We start from the raw sequence: 16,871 nt of genomic DNA, 5'->3' as shown, positions 1-16,871 counted from the left end.
CCTCAAATTTGACCGACAACTCTAATCTGAATGCTAAACTCAAAATGTAAAATTTTACAAGTGGTTTGAGCAAACACACATGTAGCATGTGAGCACTCCTCTTCTAAAGTAATCCAATTATAGTGAGCCTTGCATGCCAGCTGTTTGACACCTTCTACTTGCCGTAATTTAAAGCTTGCATGGAGTGGCCACGTATAACACACATAGACCAACTTCCCTTGAATGCCCTATAGCCTTACAACCCCACCCAACTTAAGACTCCATGCTCAAACCTCAAACAAAACGCCCAAAGAACCTCTCTTGGTTGTATAACCTTCCTTGTGCACAACCTCCTTACCCACCCACCAAGCCGCTTAACCATAACACCTAGACCTTTACACAACCCCAATAACCTCTCAAGACAAAGCTCTTCTCACCTAAGTGCAGTTAGTTACCTATGACATTCTTTTAGAGGTTTGCACGTCTATAGCCACACACACATGCCTTGGCCACTTAGAATCATCCTTAGAGGTTGTTAATCCTTTTTTTTGGACTCCTACAAAGCCCATCTCACCTCACCTATCGACTTAGCAAAAATTCCTCATCAACCTTAAAATCAACATCATCCTAACCACCTTAACTTAGATTTCCTTTTTTCCAATAACCTTGATACAGTTCCCATGATCCTCTTTGAATTACTTTCCCAATCTTAACACCAACTCAAAACCTAACCTTCCAAGCTCTTAAAAGACTCAAGTTTTTCCGAGGGTCCTAGGTTTACATAATTAGTTAGTTAGACATTCATGCACACCATTTCCAAGTACACGAGTTCATATTCCATCACAATTCATCGCCATACCCATCTTGCTACTTCTTTGCATTTAGTGTAAATATATAGCATACATCATACTATGCATGTCAATTGAAACTGTATAGATACCACCAAACTTTATGATGCATGATTAGTCTATTAGAATTAGCTAATTCCCCATGTTCGACCATGGCTTACCCAAGATACACTGCATAGGCACTTTAGCAGCACTTCAACTCTTTTGTTTTCCTTCTCAAATAATCATCAATTGTCTACGGAAAATGTAAAAGATACGGACCGCAAACACATGTGTTATCCTTAACGAAAACTTATCCTCAACTACAAAAATTGGATAGTCCTTAAACGAAGAGGCGATTACATTTCTTAGCAAACATAGAGATTACAAATTTACAACTATCTAACCAACATTTAAAATTCATTTAGTTGATAAGCAAAATGGGTCTATTATTACCAGTGTGCTGTGAGTTCATATTCAAAGTTGATATTATATATAAAACAGAAAATATAGAGCTTGTTAAACAACCATAACATCATGCAAGATCATATCTCTCAATGCACTCAAATGTAAATGGGAGTGAATAAATTGCAGAAGATACATAAGATTCATAAGATTCGAAAAAAGATTATGTACAATCTCGGTCATGTTTGTGATATAATCTCGGTTAGAGTTATGCTATGCCTACCAAATTACTCTTAGTTATGTTGTATTCTAGCAGAATTAGTGTTGGTTGGTCCAGTAGCTTGGTAAATGACTCATTTCATTTTGAATCAGTGGCTTGTAGTAGACTTGGGGTTGCCATTGGAAAGCACCCAACTTCTGTCATTTAAGGAAAAAAATACTTCCACTTCCTCCTTCACTCTTATCTCAAATCTCAAGCAAATATGCTTTATGCCTCATTCACAACTTTCTTAAGATAGTTTTTTTCAAAGCATTATAAGGTTAGAGGGAGTTCTTGAATGAAAAAAAATGTTGTATTATCTAAAAGCTAAATCATGAGCCACAATCTATGGTTGATAATACCATACTCTTGTAGAACCGTAGAGAACTCCTCATAAGTAATAAATGAATTTTCAACATAGCTCACATGGATAAAATCTTTGGAAGACAACTAAAAGTAATGATCCTAAAAAACTTTATGTGAATCAAAAGTTGTAAGATATCACACATAATAGGATTTGTAAAAGTTGTTAGAGATCTGGAGTGTATAATAAGACCAATATCTCCAAGGAGGAATTAAGAAACAAAGCTATGTGGACTTAGGTTAGGTTTAAAAGCAAATCCATATTAACCTTAATTCTTAGTGAGCAATATTTTAATATGCAATTTTTAGCCCATTCAGAAATTAAATGTCTACCAACTAAAGTTGTCTGATCATTCAAGATAATTTATGTTATACTTTTTCCATGGAAAACTAAGAGATTACATTCATTACCCATGATTTCTTCACCAGTATATGTATACTTCTCATTGGTTTAGTTCATGAATGACATAACAAAAAATTGGAATAGGGAAGGGAGACTGACAAACCTCACTGAAGCAAAAGAAATCCATTAGGTCAACAAGCCTGCAAGCTTGGTCACCCCAATATGTCGTGTGCCATATATCTCTTTGATTTCTTTCGGGCTCACAGCTGCATTGTGCGATTGAAAAGGAAAAAATAAAATTAACGAACTAATTTATAGCACCTAAAATTAATCTGAAAAGGTATAAATAGAATTTTAAAGGCCAAACATCATCAAGATAAACTTGTTTTATTTCGAGAAAGTGTTCGAAAAGTAACAAAACTTTGCCAAAACTACAAACAAATGCTTCCAAGCCCTAGATATCAATCTAAAAAACCCTAAACTAGTTCAAAACAAATTTAAAACGTTATACCCACAGTTTCTCACTGAAGAGGAATGGAGTTGTTAGGGAATGGGTAATGGATGCCTTTTGACGCTTACCCTTCAACATTACATCCTTTGGAGTTGATTTTCTAGTGGATGTCGATTGAGGCGATGAAGAGCCAAAACCTCGAGGCGATGAGGTACATGGCTTGGATGAAGTTGCAATTGGAGCATCATCAACAATTTTCGAAATGGGTTTTTCAGATTCAGATGGGTTCTGAGATTTGATGATGAATTTATGTTTAGAAGAGAAAAGATGAAACAGTTGAAGAGAGAAGGCATGAGGCACTGCAAAATTGAAGGAGGTTGATTGTAAACGTTGTTGTCACAGGTGACGACACTGTATAAACATTCTTGTTTCAACGTTTTTGTCAAGGGCTAGGGCTACTGAATGGTTTTCGTTTTCATCAAGAAGGGAAGGCTCTTTAAGTTTTGATTTTTTTTTTTATTCTTGCCTCCGAGTACGATTTTTTTTAATATTTCCAAAATTAAGTGAAAGCTCTTAAATTTTGTGAATAATTATTTTTTGCTCTTTTAAACCTGTATTTGATGTTTTGTCCACGTCAAGTAAGTGTTAACTATATTTGACACGAAAAAAATGTCAAGTCAAATCTCCATTATACTTGATACGAAAAAAATGTCAAGTAAAATGTTCACTATACTTGACGCGAAAAAATGTCAAGTAAAAGCTGACGTAAAATAGTTTGAAAAATTTCGTGAAAGTTTTGCTTTCTTAAAACTATATTTGACGTTTCTTTCACGTCAAGTAAATGTTCACTATACTTGATGCGAATCAAATGTCAAGTAAAATCTCCCTTATACTTGATGTGAAAAAAAACATCAAGTGAAAGCTAACATAAAATAGTTCGAAAAATTTCGTGAAAACTCCACTCTTTTAAAACTATACTTGACATTTTTTCTTTAAAATGGTCAATACTTGATGTTTTTCTTAATAAAAACTCAAGTATGTAAAAGTTGTTAGTGTCAAGTAAAGCAGATTTTGTAGTAGTCAATAAGCAGAAATAACCTTTCTAATAGTTTGAACTTAACCCCTATTTATACTACTTCTCAACCGAGTTTAGTCACCATTAAACTCTTTTCCTTTTGCCAGCTACTAATCATAATGTTGCATGTGTAAGCTGAATATTTATCTTAAACATGCTTAATTTAATCTCCACACGTGGCTCATAACTTAGGAAATTTTTTAGAAGTTTTCTTACTTCTTCTCGCTTAGTCCTTCTTCTTCTTATGTAATGCCTTAATCACATAGCAATACTTAAACTTCAAAAATCTTCCTCGCAAACTACCTTAGTCCTCCCCTTCTTCTCACCTACTCTTACTTCAAAATGCCTAGTTCAAAACACTTAGCCAAACTTTACTTCTTTATTTTTAATTTTGGTGTGGGTCTTACATTACGCGAGAAGAAGGACTAGGTAAGAAGAAGTAAGGAAACTTCTCATAAATTTTCTTAGTTTACCTAATGGGCCATGTGCAGAGATTAAGTTAAGCATGTTTAGGTTAAACCTTAAGTTTACACGTGCACCACTAAGAGTAGAAGCTGGCAAGAGGACAAGGATTTAAGGATGACTAAGCTTGCTAAAAGATCAGTATAAATAGGGGTTAGGATCAGACCGTTAGTTGTTATTCTGCTTATTTGAGAAGAAAAAATAAAGAGGTGAAGTGCTACCTTTTTGTCTATGTGAGAGAGGAGAAAGAAGAGTATTTTGGATTGGAGTAATTCTAAAGAATGATTGCTTTTAAAAGAATTTGAATTATTTTAAGCTTTCTTATAAATTCTTTGATGGTTTGAAATGATGATTTCAATTTAAATGCTTCTAAAAGAGATTTACATGAAAAGCTTATATGTTTCAAAGTATGATTTATGTATTTCAAAGCATGACTTGTTTATGAAATGGTGTTCAAACCATTAGTTAATTCCTATCAATGAGCTAACTTTTATGTGCACATAATCAGTCAAGGAAACTATGGAGTGAAATGGACGACATGGTCATGAGAAGCTGGCTTATACATTGAAAGGAGTGTATTAATTAGCTTAGCGACCTAAGCAACAAGGACAAATCTTTATACTCTCAGATCACTGCAAGAAAAAACTTTACAATAGCTTAAAAAAATTCTATAAGAGATTTATTATAGCATTTCATGAAAAATCGTGACAGCCCACTCTTAAAAGTAAGAAACTTTTGATAGCATTTTTAAAATGCTATAAAAAGTCAAACCTTTTATAGCATTTAGTTACACGCTATATAATGTTTGACTTTTTATAGCATTTTCAAAAAGTTTTAAAAATATTTTTATAGCGAAAATATAACGTTATTATTTAGGGGTCTTTTCAAAAATATAAAAAAGCGGCAAAATATTCACACTCTATAGAAAAATTCCAAAAACGAAAAAAGCCCAGAGGCCCACCATGTAAAATACCAAAAGTGCCCCGTCAACCACACCGTTAATAACGCACACAATATATTTCCGATCGTTTAGATTTGGTTCTTGTTTGATACGCAATCATTTAGATATGGCTACAATTTATACACGATGGTTCAGATATAGCCACAATTTATATGTGATTGTTTAGATATGGTTCAATTTATACACGATCGTTTAGATATGGCTACAATTTATACGCGATTGTTTAGATAAGGCTACGATTTATATTTTCAGTTGTCACACCCCCTCCCGGACTACCTGCTACCTTAGACCGAAAGATGGCGTGAAGCCGACAAACAACGCTTTTCTGTACCTGTATCTGTCGACTCTGCTTAAAACTTTCATGTGATGAACTTGCCAATCTAGTATATAAACTATTGTACATGCCACAAAACACATCGGATCCTAGGCTAGTCAAACACAGCTAGTCAAACACATACATGATGTGTACCTCAAAATTTACCAATTTCACGAGTAAACCTAAAGACATCTTAATCAAAATATAACCAACAAAATTTACACAACTACAGCTCCTAAAGCTTATACAAACTGTGGAGTATCTATAACATACAAGGGTGTGAATACATCACAAATACAACAGACTTTATGCCCAACTCAAAACACGTACTGGCAATCGATAATGAAGCTTCCGCAGACTAAGGCAGTCTATCAGGCACCGGGAAGTCGATCTCTACCTGGAAAATGGGTAAAACATTTTGGAAAGGGTGAGCTATGAAGCTCAGTGAGTGACTCAGTTTAAAACTATGAATTTAAAGATAACAGCACGTGAAAACTTTACACATATAAATTTGTTTATACCAGTCGTAAATGTAAATGTGTAATAGTAAGAATAGCTTCCTTAAATACTCAGCATATTCATCATTGAAATCTAGCAAGACATATCAAGTATATCGAAGCATTTTAACTAACATGACGAATCTACGTTGTGTAGGGTACACCTAGTACAACAACGTTTACAAGCACTACGATGTAGTGGGGCCCGCCCAGCACTCCCATCGTCTTTGTCGTAGTGGGGCCCGCCCAGCACTCACGACAGCATCGTTGTTACGGAGTACACTCAACGTCAACAACGAAATCTAACCAGTGTGCACACGGTAATCTCTAGCCTCAGGCTCAAGATCTCAGTCATGTAGTTAATGAAAATTTCATAAATCATCATAAAATATTAAAACATGCCTGCTTATAAATTTTACACAAAGCTCGAACTTTACTCAGCTCTTTCGTGGAAAATTGCAGTTCTTAAAACAAAACTTCATACTAATTCATGCTTTGCTTAAAATATTGTGGTTTAAATACTTTCCAAACATTTAATATCAACGTGCTAGCATAAATTTCTTTAAGAAATCTAGTCTTCAAATGTATACTTGAAAATAGTCATGAAATTCAAATACCTTTCATGGCTTCGTAAATAAACATTTATCGCATTCAATCATAATAACAGTTATGGAAAATATTTCAAAGTTGGTTTTGTCACTCACAGTCTTGGGCTAGATCCTTGGTCTGTAAGCTCGGTTTAATTCTTCTCGGCCTGCCAACAACCCAACCGAGTATTAAAACCTTAAACATTCTGGTTTCCTAAAGATATACATAACACGTCGCACAAAAGATGACGCTCACGAAAACAAAGCTTAAGAAATAAAATCCTATTTCAACAATTCTTTAAAATTTCCAGATTTCTAACATAAACTTCAAAGAACTATAACTTTCTCAATACTTAACCACAATGAGTGTTCTTTATATCAAACTCTTCATTTTGAGATCCTCTAAAACTTACCTGAAGACATATAAATCTGATTCCCCGTGCATAAACACATATAACCCTCAAAACAGAACCACTTCCAGAATCTTGCGCACACGACCTCTTTAACTTGTTTCTACAATTTAACCAATTTTTAGTCGTTTTTGGTTTACAATTTCTTCATGAAAGTTGTAGTAAATTGAATAAGCTTTCCAACCATACTAAATAGAAATTCTAACTCCACCGATACACTCTGAAATACAAGAAAAACCAGAGACCTCCTGATTTCGAGTGAAAACCAACTGCCCTGTTTTCTTCATCAAAAAGCACCAAATGAAAATCCGAATTTGCTCCAACGTTCTTCATAAAGTTTGTTTAAAAATGAGTTAACTTTCAGTAAATGTAAATCTCACCTCTTAATTCCTTTTGAAGAGTTCAAACCGAATTAAAAACCAGTGATGTGCAGAATGAACTAAAATTCAGCCATTGATACACTTTGCTTGAGTTCTCCTCCTCTTCTTCAACCTAAAAATTCTAGTAAAATTTCTCTTCTTCTTCCAAACTCTCTCTTAGAAGTTCTCTGCAAATTGAAGAAGGAAAAAGAAAAAAAATAAAGGGAATTTGGATGTCTTCAACTCTTGGCGGTGAAGGGAAGAGAAGAAGAAGAAGAAAAGAGAAAATGAAATTTTCTTCTTTTTGTCCTTTCTTTTCTTTATTTTCTTCAATTAATTTAATAAAACTATTTAATATATAAATATATATATTTATATTTACACTTAATTTCCATTTTTTTTTCTTTTTTTTTTTTCCCACATTTAAAGAAATTAAACCAAGAAAAAATATCGGGTTTACAACTTACCTTCCCTTTAGAAAATTTCGTCCTCGAAATTTAGAATGTCCTTAACTGAAAAGTATCGGATAGCTCTTCTTCATCTGATATTCTGGTTCCCAAGTTGCATCCTCCGCTCCATGATGTCTCCACAAAACTTTTATGAGTGGAATCGTTTTGTTTCTCAAAACTTGTTCCTTTCTGTCGAGAATCTGAACTGGTTCTTCAACATAACTCAAATCTTCTTTTAATTCAACTGGTTGATCTTGCAACACATGCGATGGATCTGGTATATATTTTCTTAACATGGATACATGGAAAACATCATGTATTCGTGCAAGTTCTATTGGCAACTCAAGTCTATACGCTGCTGGTCCCACTCGTTCCGTTATCTGATATGGCCCAATATATCTAGGACTTAACTTACCTTTTCTTCCGAAACGAATAACACCTCGCCATGGAGATAATTTTAAGAAAACTTGATCTCCAACTTGGAATTCTAGGTTTCTTCGTCGCTTATCCGCATAACTTTTCTGTCGATCTTGGGCTTTCCTCAGATTTTCTCTGATCAACTTAATATTGTTTGTCGTAATCTGAACCAACTCAGGACCTACTAACTTCCGCTCTCCCACTTCATTCCAGCACACAGGAGTTCTGCATGGTCTCCCGTATAAGGCTTCATATGGTGCCATACCGATACTAGACTGATAGTTATTATTATAAGCAAACTCCATAAGTGGCAAGTGGGTATCCCAACTTCCTTTAAGTTGTAGGACACATGCTCTCAACATGTCCTCTAAAGTTTGGATGGTCCTCTCGGACTGACCATCTGTTTGGGGATGAAAGGATGTACTAAACTTTAGCCCTGTTCCCATTGCTTTCTGTAAACTAGGCCAAAATTTAGAAGTAAACCTCGGATCCCTATCTGAAACTATGGACACTGGTACTCCATACTGACTCACAATCTTATCAACATATAATCTCGCTAGCTGGTCTAACGTAGATGTCATTTTAATCGGTATAAATCGTGTCGTCTTGGTGAGTCTGTCTACTATTACCCATATACCATCATGTCCACTGGGTGTACGAGGTAATCCAAATAGAAAATCCATAGTAATATGCTCCCATTTCCACTCTGGCACTGGCAAAGGATTAAGAAATCCTCCTGGCCTCTGTCTTACTGGTTTAACCTGTTGACAAATCAAACATCTATCAACATATTCAGCTATCTCTTGCTTCATTCCAGACCACCAATAAGTCTTCTTTAAAGTTCTGTACATCTTGGTGCTACCTGGATGCATAGCGTAAGCTGAACTGTGAGCTTCTTCTAGAATAGCATTCTTAAGCTCACTGATATTCGGAACACATAATCTTCCTTGTTTAACAATGGCTCCATCTGTTCTCAGCTCAAACTCCACCTCTAAGCCTTTCTTGGATTTCTCAAACTTCTTCTGTAAATTACTGTCTTCTGACTGTCTTCTTACAATCTCAGTTACTAGAGAAGACCGAACCTGAAATTGAGCTAAGAGACTTCCTGAATCCTCTGTAGTTACTACTGCCTTGGAACCTCTTAACTCATTCAACAAAGCTACTCGAATACCACACAAGGCACTCTTCGGAAGTCTTGACTTCCTACTTAATGCATCTGCTACTACGTTGGCCTTACCTGGATGATACTCTATAGTACAATCATAATCTTTAATCAGTTCTAGCCATCGCCTTTGTCTCAGATTTAGCTCTTTTTGATCAAAAATATACTTCAGACTTTTATGATCTGTGAAAATATGGCACTTTTCCCCGAACAAATAGTGTCTCCAGATTTTTAGTGCTAAAACAACTGCTGCTAGCTCAAGATCATGGGTAGGGTAATTACACTCATGCTCCTTCAACTGCCTTGAAGCATAAGCTATTACATTCCCATTTTGCATAAGCACACAACCTAATCCTAGCCTTGAAGCATCACAATAAATCACATAGTCCTTCCCTGTTACAGGAAGTGCCAAAATAGGTGCTGTAACTAGTCTTTTCTTCAATTCCTGAAAACTTTGCTCGCATTTATCTGACCACTCAAACTTAACATTCTTCCTTGTCAAAGCGGTCAAAGGCAATGCCAATCGAGTGAAATCCTCAATAAAACGCCTATAGTATCCTGCCAAACCCAAGAAACTACGTACTTCTGTCGCACTAATTGGTCTTTCCCAATTGACAACCGCTTCTACTTTTTGTGGATCGACACTAACTCCTTTTGCTGAAACTACATGCCCCAAAAATACTACCTGTTCCAACCAGAACTCACATTTGCTGAACTTAGCGTATAACTGTTTTTCACGTAGAGTCTGTAGAACAATCCTCAGATGTTCCTCATGAGATTCTCTGTCAACTGAGTAAACTAATATATCATCAATGAACACAATCACAAACTGATCTAAATACCGATGGAAGATCCTGTTCATGAGATCCATGAAAACCGCTGGCGCATTCGTTAAACCGAATGGCATAACTCGAAACTCATAATGCCCATACCTCGTTCTAAATGCTGTTTTAGCAATATCTGATTCTCTAACCTTCAACTGGTGGTATCCTGACCTTAAGTCAATCTTAGAGAACAACGTTGCTCCCCTTAGTTGATCAAATAAGTCATCGATGCGTGGTAAAGGATACTTGTTACGTATTGTAACCTTGTTTAACTGTCTATAGTCAATACATAATCTGAGGGTACCATCTTTCTTTTTCACAAAAAGCACTGGTGCTCCCCACGGCGAAACACTAGGCCTGATGTATCCCTTGTCAACTAGTTCTTGTAACTGCATCTTCAATTCTTTTAGCTCGCTTGGAGCCATTCTATACGGGGCCTGTGAAATAGGTGTTGTTCCTGGTAATAATTCAATGGTGAACTCAATCTCTCTATCAGGTGGCAAACCTGAAAGATCATCTGGAAATACATCAAGAAACTCTTTCACCACAGGAACATCTTTTGGCTTTAGTTTTTCTCTCTGCACTACTACGATGTGTGCAAGAAACGCTGTGCAACCCTTCCTCAGTAATTTCTCAGCTTTCAACTTCTAGAAACGACCTTCCTCATACCTCTAAAAACCACTTCAGCAAAGCCTGGTTTTCTGAAAACCACTTCCTTCCTATGGCAATCCATAGATGCATAATGAGCAAATAAGAAATCCATTCCCAAAATTACATCTAACCTCTGCAACTCTAGTGGTAGCAAGTCCACTAGCAAACTGATACCTTCTACTAAAACTTCACAATTACGTAACACCTCATTAACAAGTAAAACGTCACCAACTGGAGTGTATATAGCTAACCCCTCAGATAAAGGCTCTAGCATCCTATTCAACTTAGTCAGAAATATACTAGAAACAAAGAAATGCGTAGCACCTGGATCAAATAAAACATCTGCAAGTACATTACAAATAAGAATTGTACCAGTAATAACGTCTGGTGCATCCTCTACTTCTTGTTGAGTCATAGCATAGACTTTTCCCTGTTGCCTCGGTCTTCCAACAACTCCCTTTTGCCTTGCACCACTGGTGCCCTCTGTTGGAACCACTGAAACTCTCGATTGCTCAACTGTCTGGGACCCAACTCCCTGATGTCTCTGAACTGTCATGTTCAACTGCGGACAATCTTTCTTGAAATGTCCTGGCTGTCCGCACTGGTAACATACACCGGCACCTACCAAACACTGACCCCGATGGTTCCTGCCACAACTCGTGCATGGTATTCGCCTGGCGGTACTAGCAATGGACTCCTGACCTGGTTGCGATCTTACTGTTGATCTGATGGGTTGACTAGGTATTCTCTGGCTCTGTCTCTGAAAAACACTACCATAACTCACGTTCCTCGATGCTTGGCCTCCAGAGCGATTCTTAAAATCTTGACGGCTTGAAATATTTATCCCAGGCGTGAACCTCCGCTGCTCACGGCCTCTAAATCCACTAGCTGTTGAAGTCCCACGACTAAGCTCCACTGCCGATTTCTCTTCTGTTATACTCTGCTCCACACGAAGGGCAGTCTCCACTAACTGAGAGAAATTCGTCCACTTAGCAATGGCTGTAACTGGGGTACGTATTTCAAAACGCAATCCTCTTTCAAACCTTCGGCACCTGTCACTCTCAGAAGCTATAATAACGTCAGCATACCGTGAAAGCTCGGTATACTTCCTCTCATACTCAGCCACTGAAAGTGATCCTTGTTTCAACCCCAGAAATTCATCCCTCTTGGCTTCGCAGTATGTGCTGGGATAATACTTATCTTCGAAGATGCCTCTAAAAGTCTGCCAGTCTAAAGCACGTGCATCACTGCGTCTTGCTAATATAGATTTCCACCATCCTTCAGCCTCTTTTTGCAACAAAAATGTGGCCAATCTAACCTTTCGCTCCTCAGGACAATTCATCACATCAAAACACTTTTCAAGCATATTCAACCAGTTCTCTGCATCAGCTGGATCTGTGGAACCTTCAAACACTGTAGCCCCTAACTTCTTCAGCCGTTCAATTCCGTATGCCTTTTCTGGATCACTAGGCTCTGCTCTATCTGTCCTTCCTATTTCCTGTGTTGTTCTCGCAAACTGCTCGTTTCCTGCACCACCTCGAACTCCTAGGGTACTAGATTCCCCTACAGATGGACCTTGGGTAGGACCTTGCATCCCGTCCTGATTCTGCCGGCGTCGTCTACCAGTACGTGGTGGCATGACTCCTATAATATGTCAACACATTAGACATACTATAAATACTTAACTCAAATGCATGATACTAAATGTCTACTCACGTATTAATAATAATTGGACTCACTTCTACCCTTACCTAGACCATACTCCACTAGTTCCCTTTAAGCTAACTTGACGTTCAATTATTTACTTTCCAGTTTCTTCTTAGAGCTAACCGCTCTACCTTAATTCCCATGGAGCAAACTGCTCTGATACCAAGTAGAAGGAAAAAGAAAAAAAAATAAAGGAAACTTGGATGTCTTCAACTCTTGGCGGTGAAGGGAAGAGAAGAAGAAGAAGAAAAGAGAAAATGAAATTTTCTTCTTTTTGTCCTTTCTTTTCTTTATTTTCTTCAATTAATTTAATAAAACTATTTAATATATAAATATATATATTTATATTTACACTTAATTTCCATTTTTTTTTCTTTTTTTTTTTTCCCACATTTAAAGAAATTAAACCAAGAAAATATCGGGTTTACATCAATGCTATCGTTTAATTTTGTTACACGATCATTTAATTTGGTTATGTTTAAATTTGGTTACACAATCGTTTAGATTTTGGGACCCAAAATCTAAATGATTTTTTTTCCAAAATTTACCACACGATATTTTTAATTCTTTTGGTACACAACCATTTAGATTTCTTTACACGATCATTTACTTGTTTTACACGATCGTGTACATTTGGCTACTCCAATCTAAATGATTTTTTTTCAAGGTTCTTTATACACGATCTTTTATTTTTTTTACACGATCGTTTACATTTGGCTACTCAAATCTAAATGATTTTTTTCAAGATTCTTTATACACAATCTTTTACTTTTTTTACATGATCGTTTACATTTAGCTACTCCAATCTAAATGATTTTTTTTCAAAATTATTTATACACGATCTTTTATTTTTTTTACACGATTGTTTATTTTTTTAAACTATAGTTTACATTTGGCTACTCTAATCTAAATGATTGTTTTTTTCAAGATTCTTTATACACGATCTTTTAGATTTTGCTATTTTTTGTACAAGACGTAAAAAAAAAGAAAAAAAGAAAGACGATGGAAAGAAATTGCAGCAAAAAAAAGAAGAGGAAAAGTAGAAAGACGATGGAAAAGTGAAAAAAAGAAAAGGAAAAGAAGAAAAACGATGGAAAGATTAAACGACGTAAATAAAGAATTGAAAAATAAGAAAGATGATGGAAAGAAATTGCAGAAAAAAATAGGAAAGAAGAAAGACGAAATCGCAGGAGAAATACTATGAAAGAAATAGCAGGAGAAAGACGAATCGCAAAAGAAAGATGGAAGGGCAAACCTGAAATATTTAAAAAATTGCTGACTTTATAGCCTTTGTTATACGGGCCGTAAATAGTTTGTGTTTTGTTACATTTATGTAAGTTTCTCTATTATTTATATATCATAGCATTTAGTGGCAATTATAATGATTTATTTAATAAAAGCTATAATAAGCCTTTAAATTATAGAAAAATAAATTTCATAGCTTTTATAAACTTTTTATAGCTTTAAAGCTATTATTGCCTCTTTTATAGCTTCTCGAATTTACTCATATTGCAATGTTAATGTAACGCTCCGAAAAATTTAAGGTAAAATTTTCTCGTTTTATGTAAATTATTCAGAATTCTAAAATGTTGGTGTAAGTTGATATAATAATAATATAATATTAATTATATTATTATTATTAATATTTATTTTATTTGTTATAATATTAATATTATAATTATTATCATTATATAATATTATAGTAATATTATTAATTTAAAACAATAACATTATTATTACATAATATTAATTTATTATTTATTTAATATTAATATTATTAATATATTATTATTATTACTTTATTATTATTATTATTATTATTTTCTTAATTTAATATATAAATATATATATATATATATATTTTAAAAAAAAGGGGAGAGGAGGAACCCTAGCCCCGCGCGCGAGCCCCCCCCCTGAAAATTTTTCTTCTCTTCTTCCTCCTTCCTCGCCCGACGCTGCCACCCACCGTCTCCATCTCTTCCTTCTTCATTTCCGCATCACCGCCGTGTCTCTCCATTCTTTTCCTCTTCCGCCTTCGTCTCCGCCGCCATCACCCATCCTCTCCGTCCTCATCTCGTGCTCCGACGCCGGCAGAACACAGAAGGGGTGCCGTCCACATACAGCCGACGCTTCTCCATCTCTCTCTCTTCGTTTCTACCACCGCCGGCATCCTCTCCTTCATCATCTCGTGTTTCCGACGCCGACAGAGCACAGAGGGGAGCGTCGTCGTCGCCGGAAGGGGGAAGAGATACACGAACCGTGAAGTGAAGCCGACCCGACCCGGTTCCATTGCTGACCCGACCCGAAACAGCTTCCAGTCCGAGCCGAGCGAGCCGCGTGAGCCGAGCCGAGCGAGCCGCGCGAGCCGAGCCGAGCGAGCCGCATGAGCCGAGCCGAGCGAGCCGCGTGAGCCGAGCCGAGCGAGCCGAGTGAGCCGAGTGAGCCGAGCCGCGAGCCGAACCAAGCCGAGCCGAGCCGAGCCGAGCCGAGAACCAAGCCGAGTTAAGCCGAGCCGAGCCGAGCCGAGCCGAGCCGAGAATCAAGCCGAGCTGAGCCGAGCCGAGCCGAGAACCAAGCCGAGTTAAGCCGAGCCGAGCCGAGCCGAGCCGAGTCCAAGCCGAGCCGAGCCGAGCCACCTCAGCCTTCCTTCCTCCAATTCGGTTCACGGTGAGTCTTCGGTAAGGATTGTTTTGATGAATTCCCTAATGTTACCTCGTCCGATTCGAGTTTGAATATTGGAATAAGATATGGCCCTACTTTTCTCCCTTGAAGGTAGTACAGAGTTGACGCTTAAGTTCTCGGGTCCCGCGGCAGGCCTGGTTGGAGATAGCTTCCTTTCCTTGGGTAAGTCATCGGATGTCGCTTCCGACCTTTTTAAAACGACTTCTACTAAAGTCATCAACTAAAACTTTCGTGTTTCGTTAGGTGGATCTGTTGAGCGTGGATTCGATCGAGGGGCATAACCGAGTATCAGGTAAGGGTTTTCCTACTACTGGACCCCGAATCCAGACTGAAAACGTAGTAATCCACAGGGGATTACACGTTAGTGACTGTACTGAATAACTGTATGCGTGTTGACTGTTAAGTACTGTTATTATATTTGTCTGATGTAAATATACTGTGACTGCGAATTGTGGATTGAGATTTTATGTTGATGGACCTTGAAGTTACGGTTCAGTATGTAGTAAAACACTGTCTGGGTGTGGTTCATGGAATTTGGACGGGAAAGGACAGTGAGTCCGGTTTTGGTTGGTTAGTCGATTGGACCTAGGGTTTTCCCTATTGGTGTGCGAATTGGTGATGCGTATAGCAGCTGAGGGTGTAGATGTTTAAACCTATACTATCTGACTGACAAAGCCTATGGTGGAATTGTAATATGAATGCCGTTGGGATGTGATTGATGTAGACAGTTTAGTATGGACTGAAGGGTAACAGTTAGCTTCGTCTATGGGGTAGCGTGCCTTACTGATAGGTGCGTCCTTCGGGAGCACTAGACTGATATGTGCATCCTTCGGGAGCACTAGACTGATATGTGCATCCTTCGGGAGCACTAGACTGATATGTGCATCCTTCGGGAGCACTAGACTGATATGTGCATCCTTCGGGAGCACTAGACTGATATGCGCGTTCTACGGAACCACTAGACTGTTATGTAGGGTACCCCCGAATAGGAAGTTAACTGTTGTCCCCTAACGGGCCCAGTAGTGGGTCCCTTACTGGGTATGTTTATACTCACCCTTTCTTTTCTTTAACTTTTCAGGTAGGGGCACAGCGAGGGGCAGACCGACGAGAGGCAGGAAGGATGCGTGAAGGCCATATGGACGCGTCTGGTTTTCTTTTCGCTTCCGCTATGTATTTTGTCAGAATATTTTGACTTGTGATTTTGGACTGGTGACTTGATATTTTATTTTGTGACTTTTTGAATTATTTAAAATAGGGCCCGAAACTGTCTTTTGTAAGGTTTATAATGTTTTAATGAATCGTATCTGGTCCGTTTTAAATTTTATGTTGAATGGTCGAGTTTTGGTATTGGGTAGTGACCTCAGCTTAGTCCGGAAAGTTGGGTCGTTACAGTTGGTATCAGAGCCTAAGTTTTAGGTTCTGTAGACTGGCTTATAATGTGAGTCTGTGTTTTGTGTCCTTATGGCTGAAACGATCCTTGCCGCTCGTCAGGTACGCTCTCATGAAAGTATATGTATAACTCTACATGCATTATCTTACCTAAGTTAAACTGCAAATTCAATTACCATTTATGACTAAAGGAATCGTTGGTGGTTGTTAGGGAAATGCCACCAAGGAGAGGTGCACGTAGGGGTGGCCGAGAAGGCCGAGGAAGGGGAGCAGGACGCGTTCAACCTGAGGTGCAG

General features: G+C 37.5%; 1 protein-coding gene across 6 annotated transcripts in view; it reads right to left on the bottom strand.

Moving 5' to 3' along the window:
- Window positions 1–5,358: 5,358 nt before the first annotated feature.
- LOC107991735 (uncharacterized) overlaps window positions 5,359–16,871 on the bottom strand; it is a 38,770-nt gene continuing 27,257 nt past the window's right edge. For 4 of the 6 annotated variants that reach the window (XM_051090738.1, XM_051090741.1, XM_051090737.1 and 1 more), the window contains 2 exons: window positions 11,170–12,441; window positions 5,359–6,692 (listed from right to left, as the gene is read on the bottom strand). In XM_051090738.1, coding sequence (XP_050946695.1) covers window positions 6,652–6,692; window positions 11,170–12,441 — 1,313 coding nt within the window. In that variant the 3' untranslated portion in view covers window positions 5,359–6,651. The remainder of the gene's footprint in view (window positions 6,693–11,169; window positions 12,442–16,871) is intronic. The other 2 variants (XM_051090739.1, XM_051090740.1) reach the window with 2 other exon arrangements.

This window comes from Cucumis melo, chromosome 10 (assembly GCF_025177605.1).
Source record: "Cucumis melo cultivar AY chromosome 10, USDA_Cmelo_AY_1.0, whole genome shotgun sequence".
NCBI classification, from domain to species: domain Eukaryota; kingdom Viridiplantae; phylum Streptophyta; class Magnoliopsida; order Cucurbitales; family Cucurbitaceae; genus Cucumis; species Cucumis melo.
Note: the sequence above shows the minus strand (reverse complement) of the source record. Positions and strands in the feature narration are given on the sequence as shown.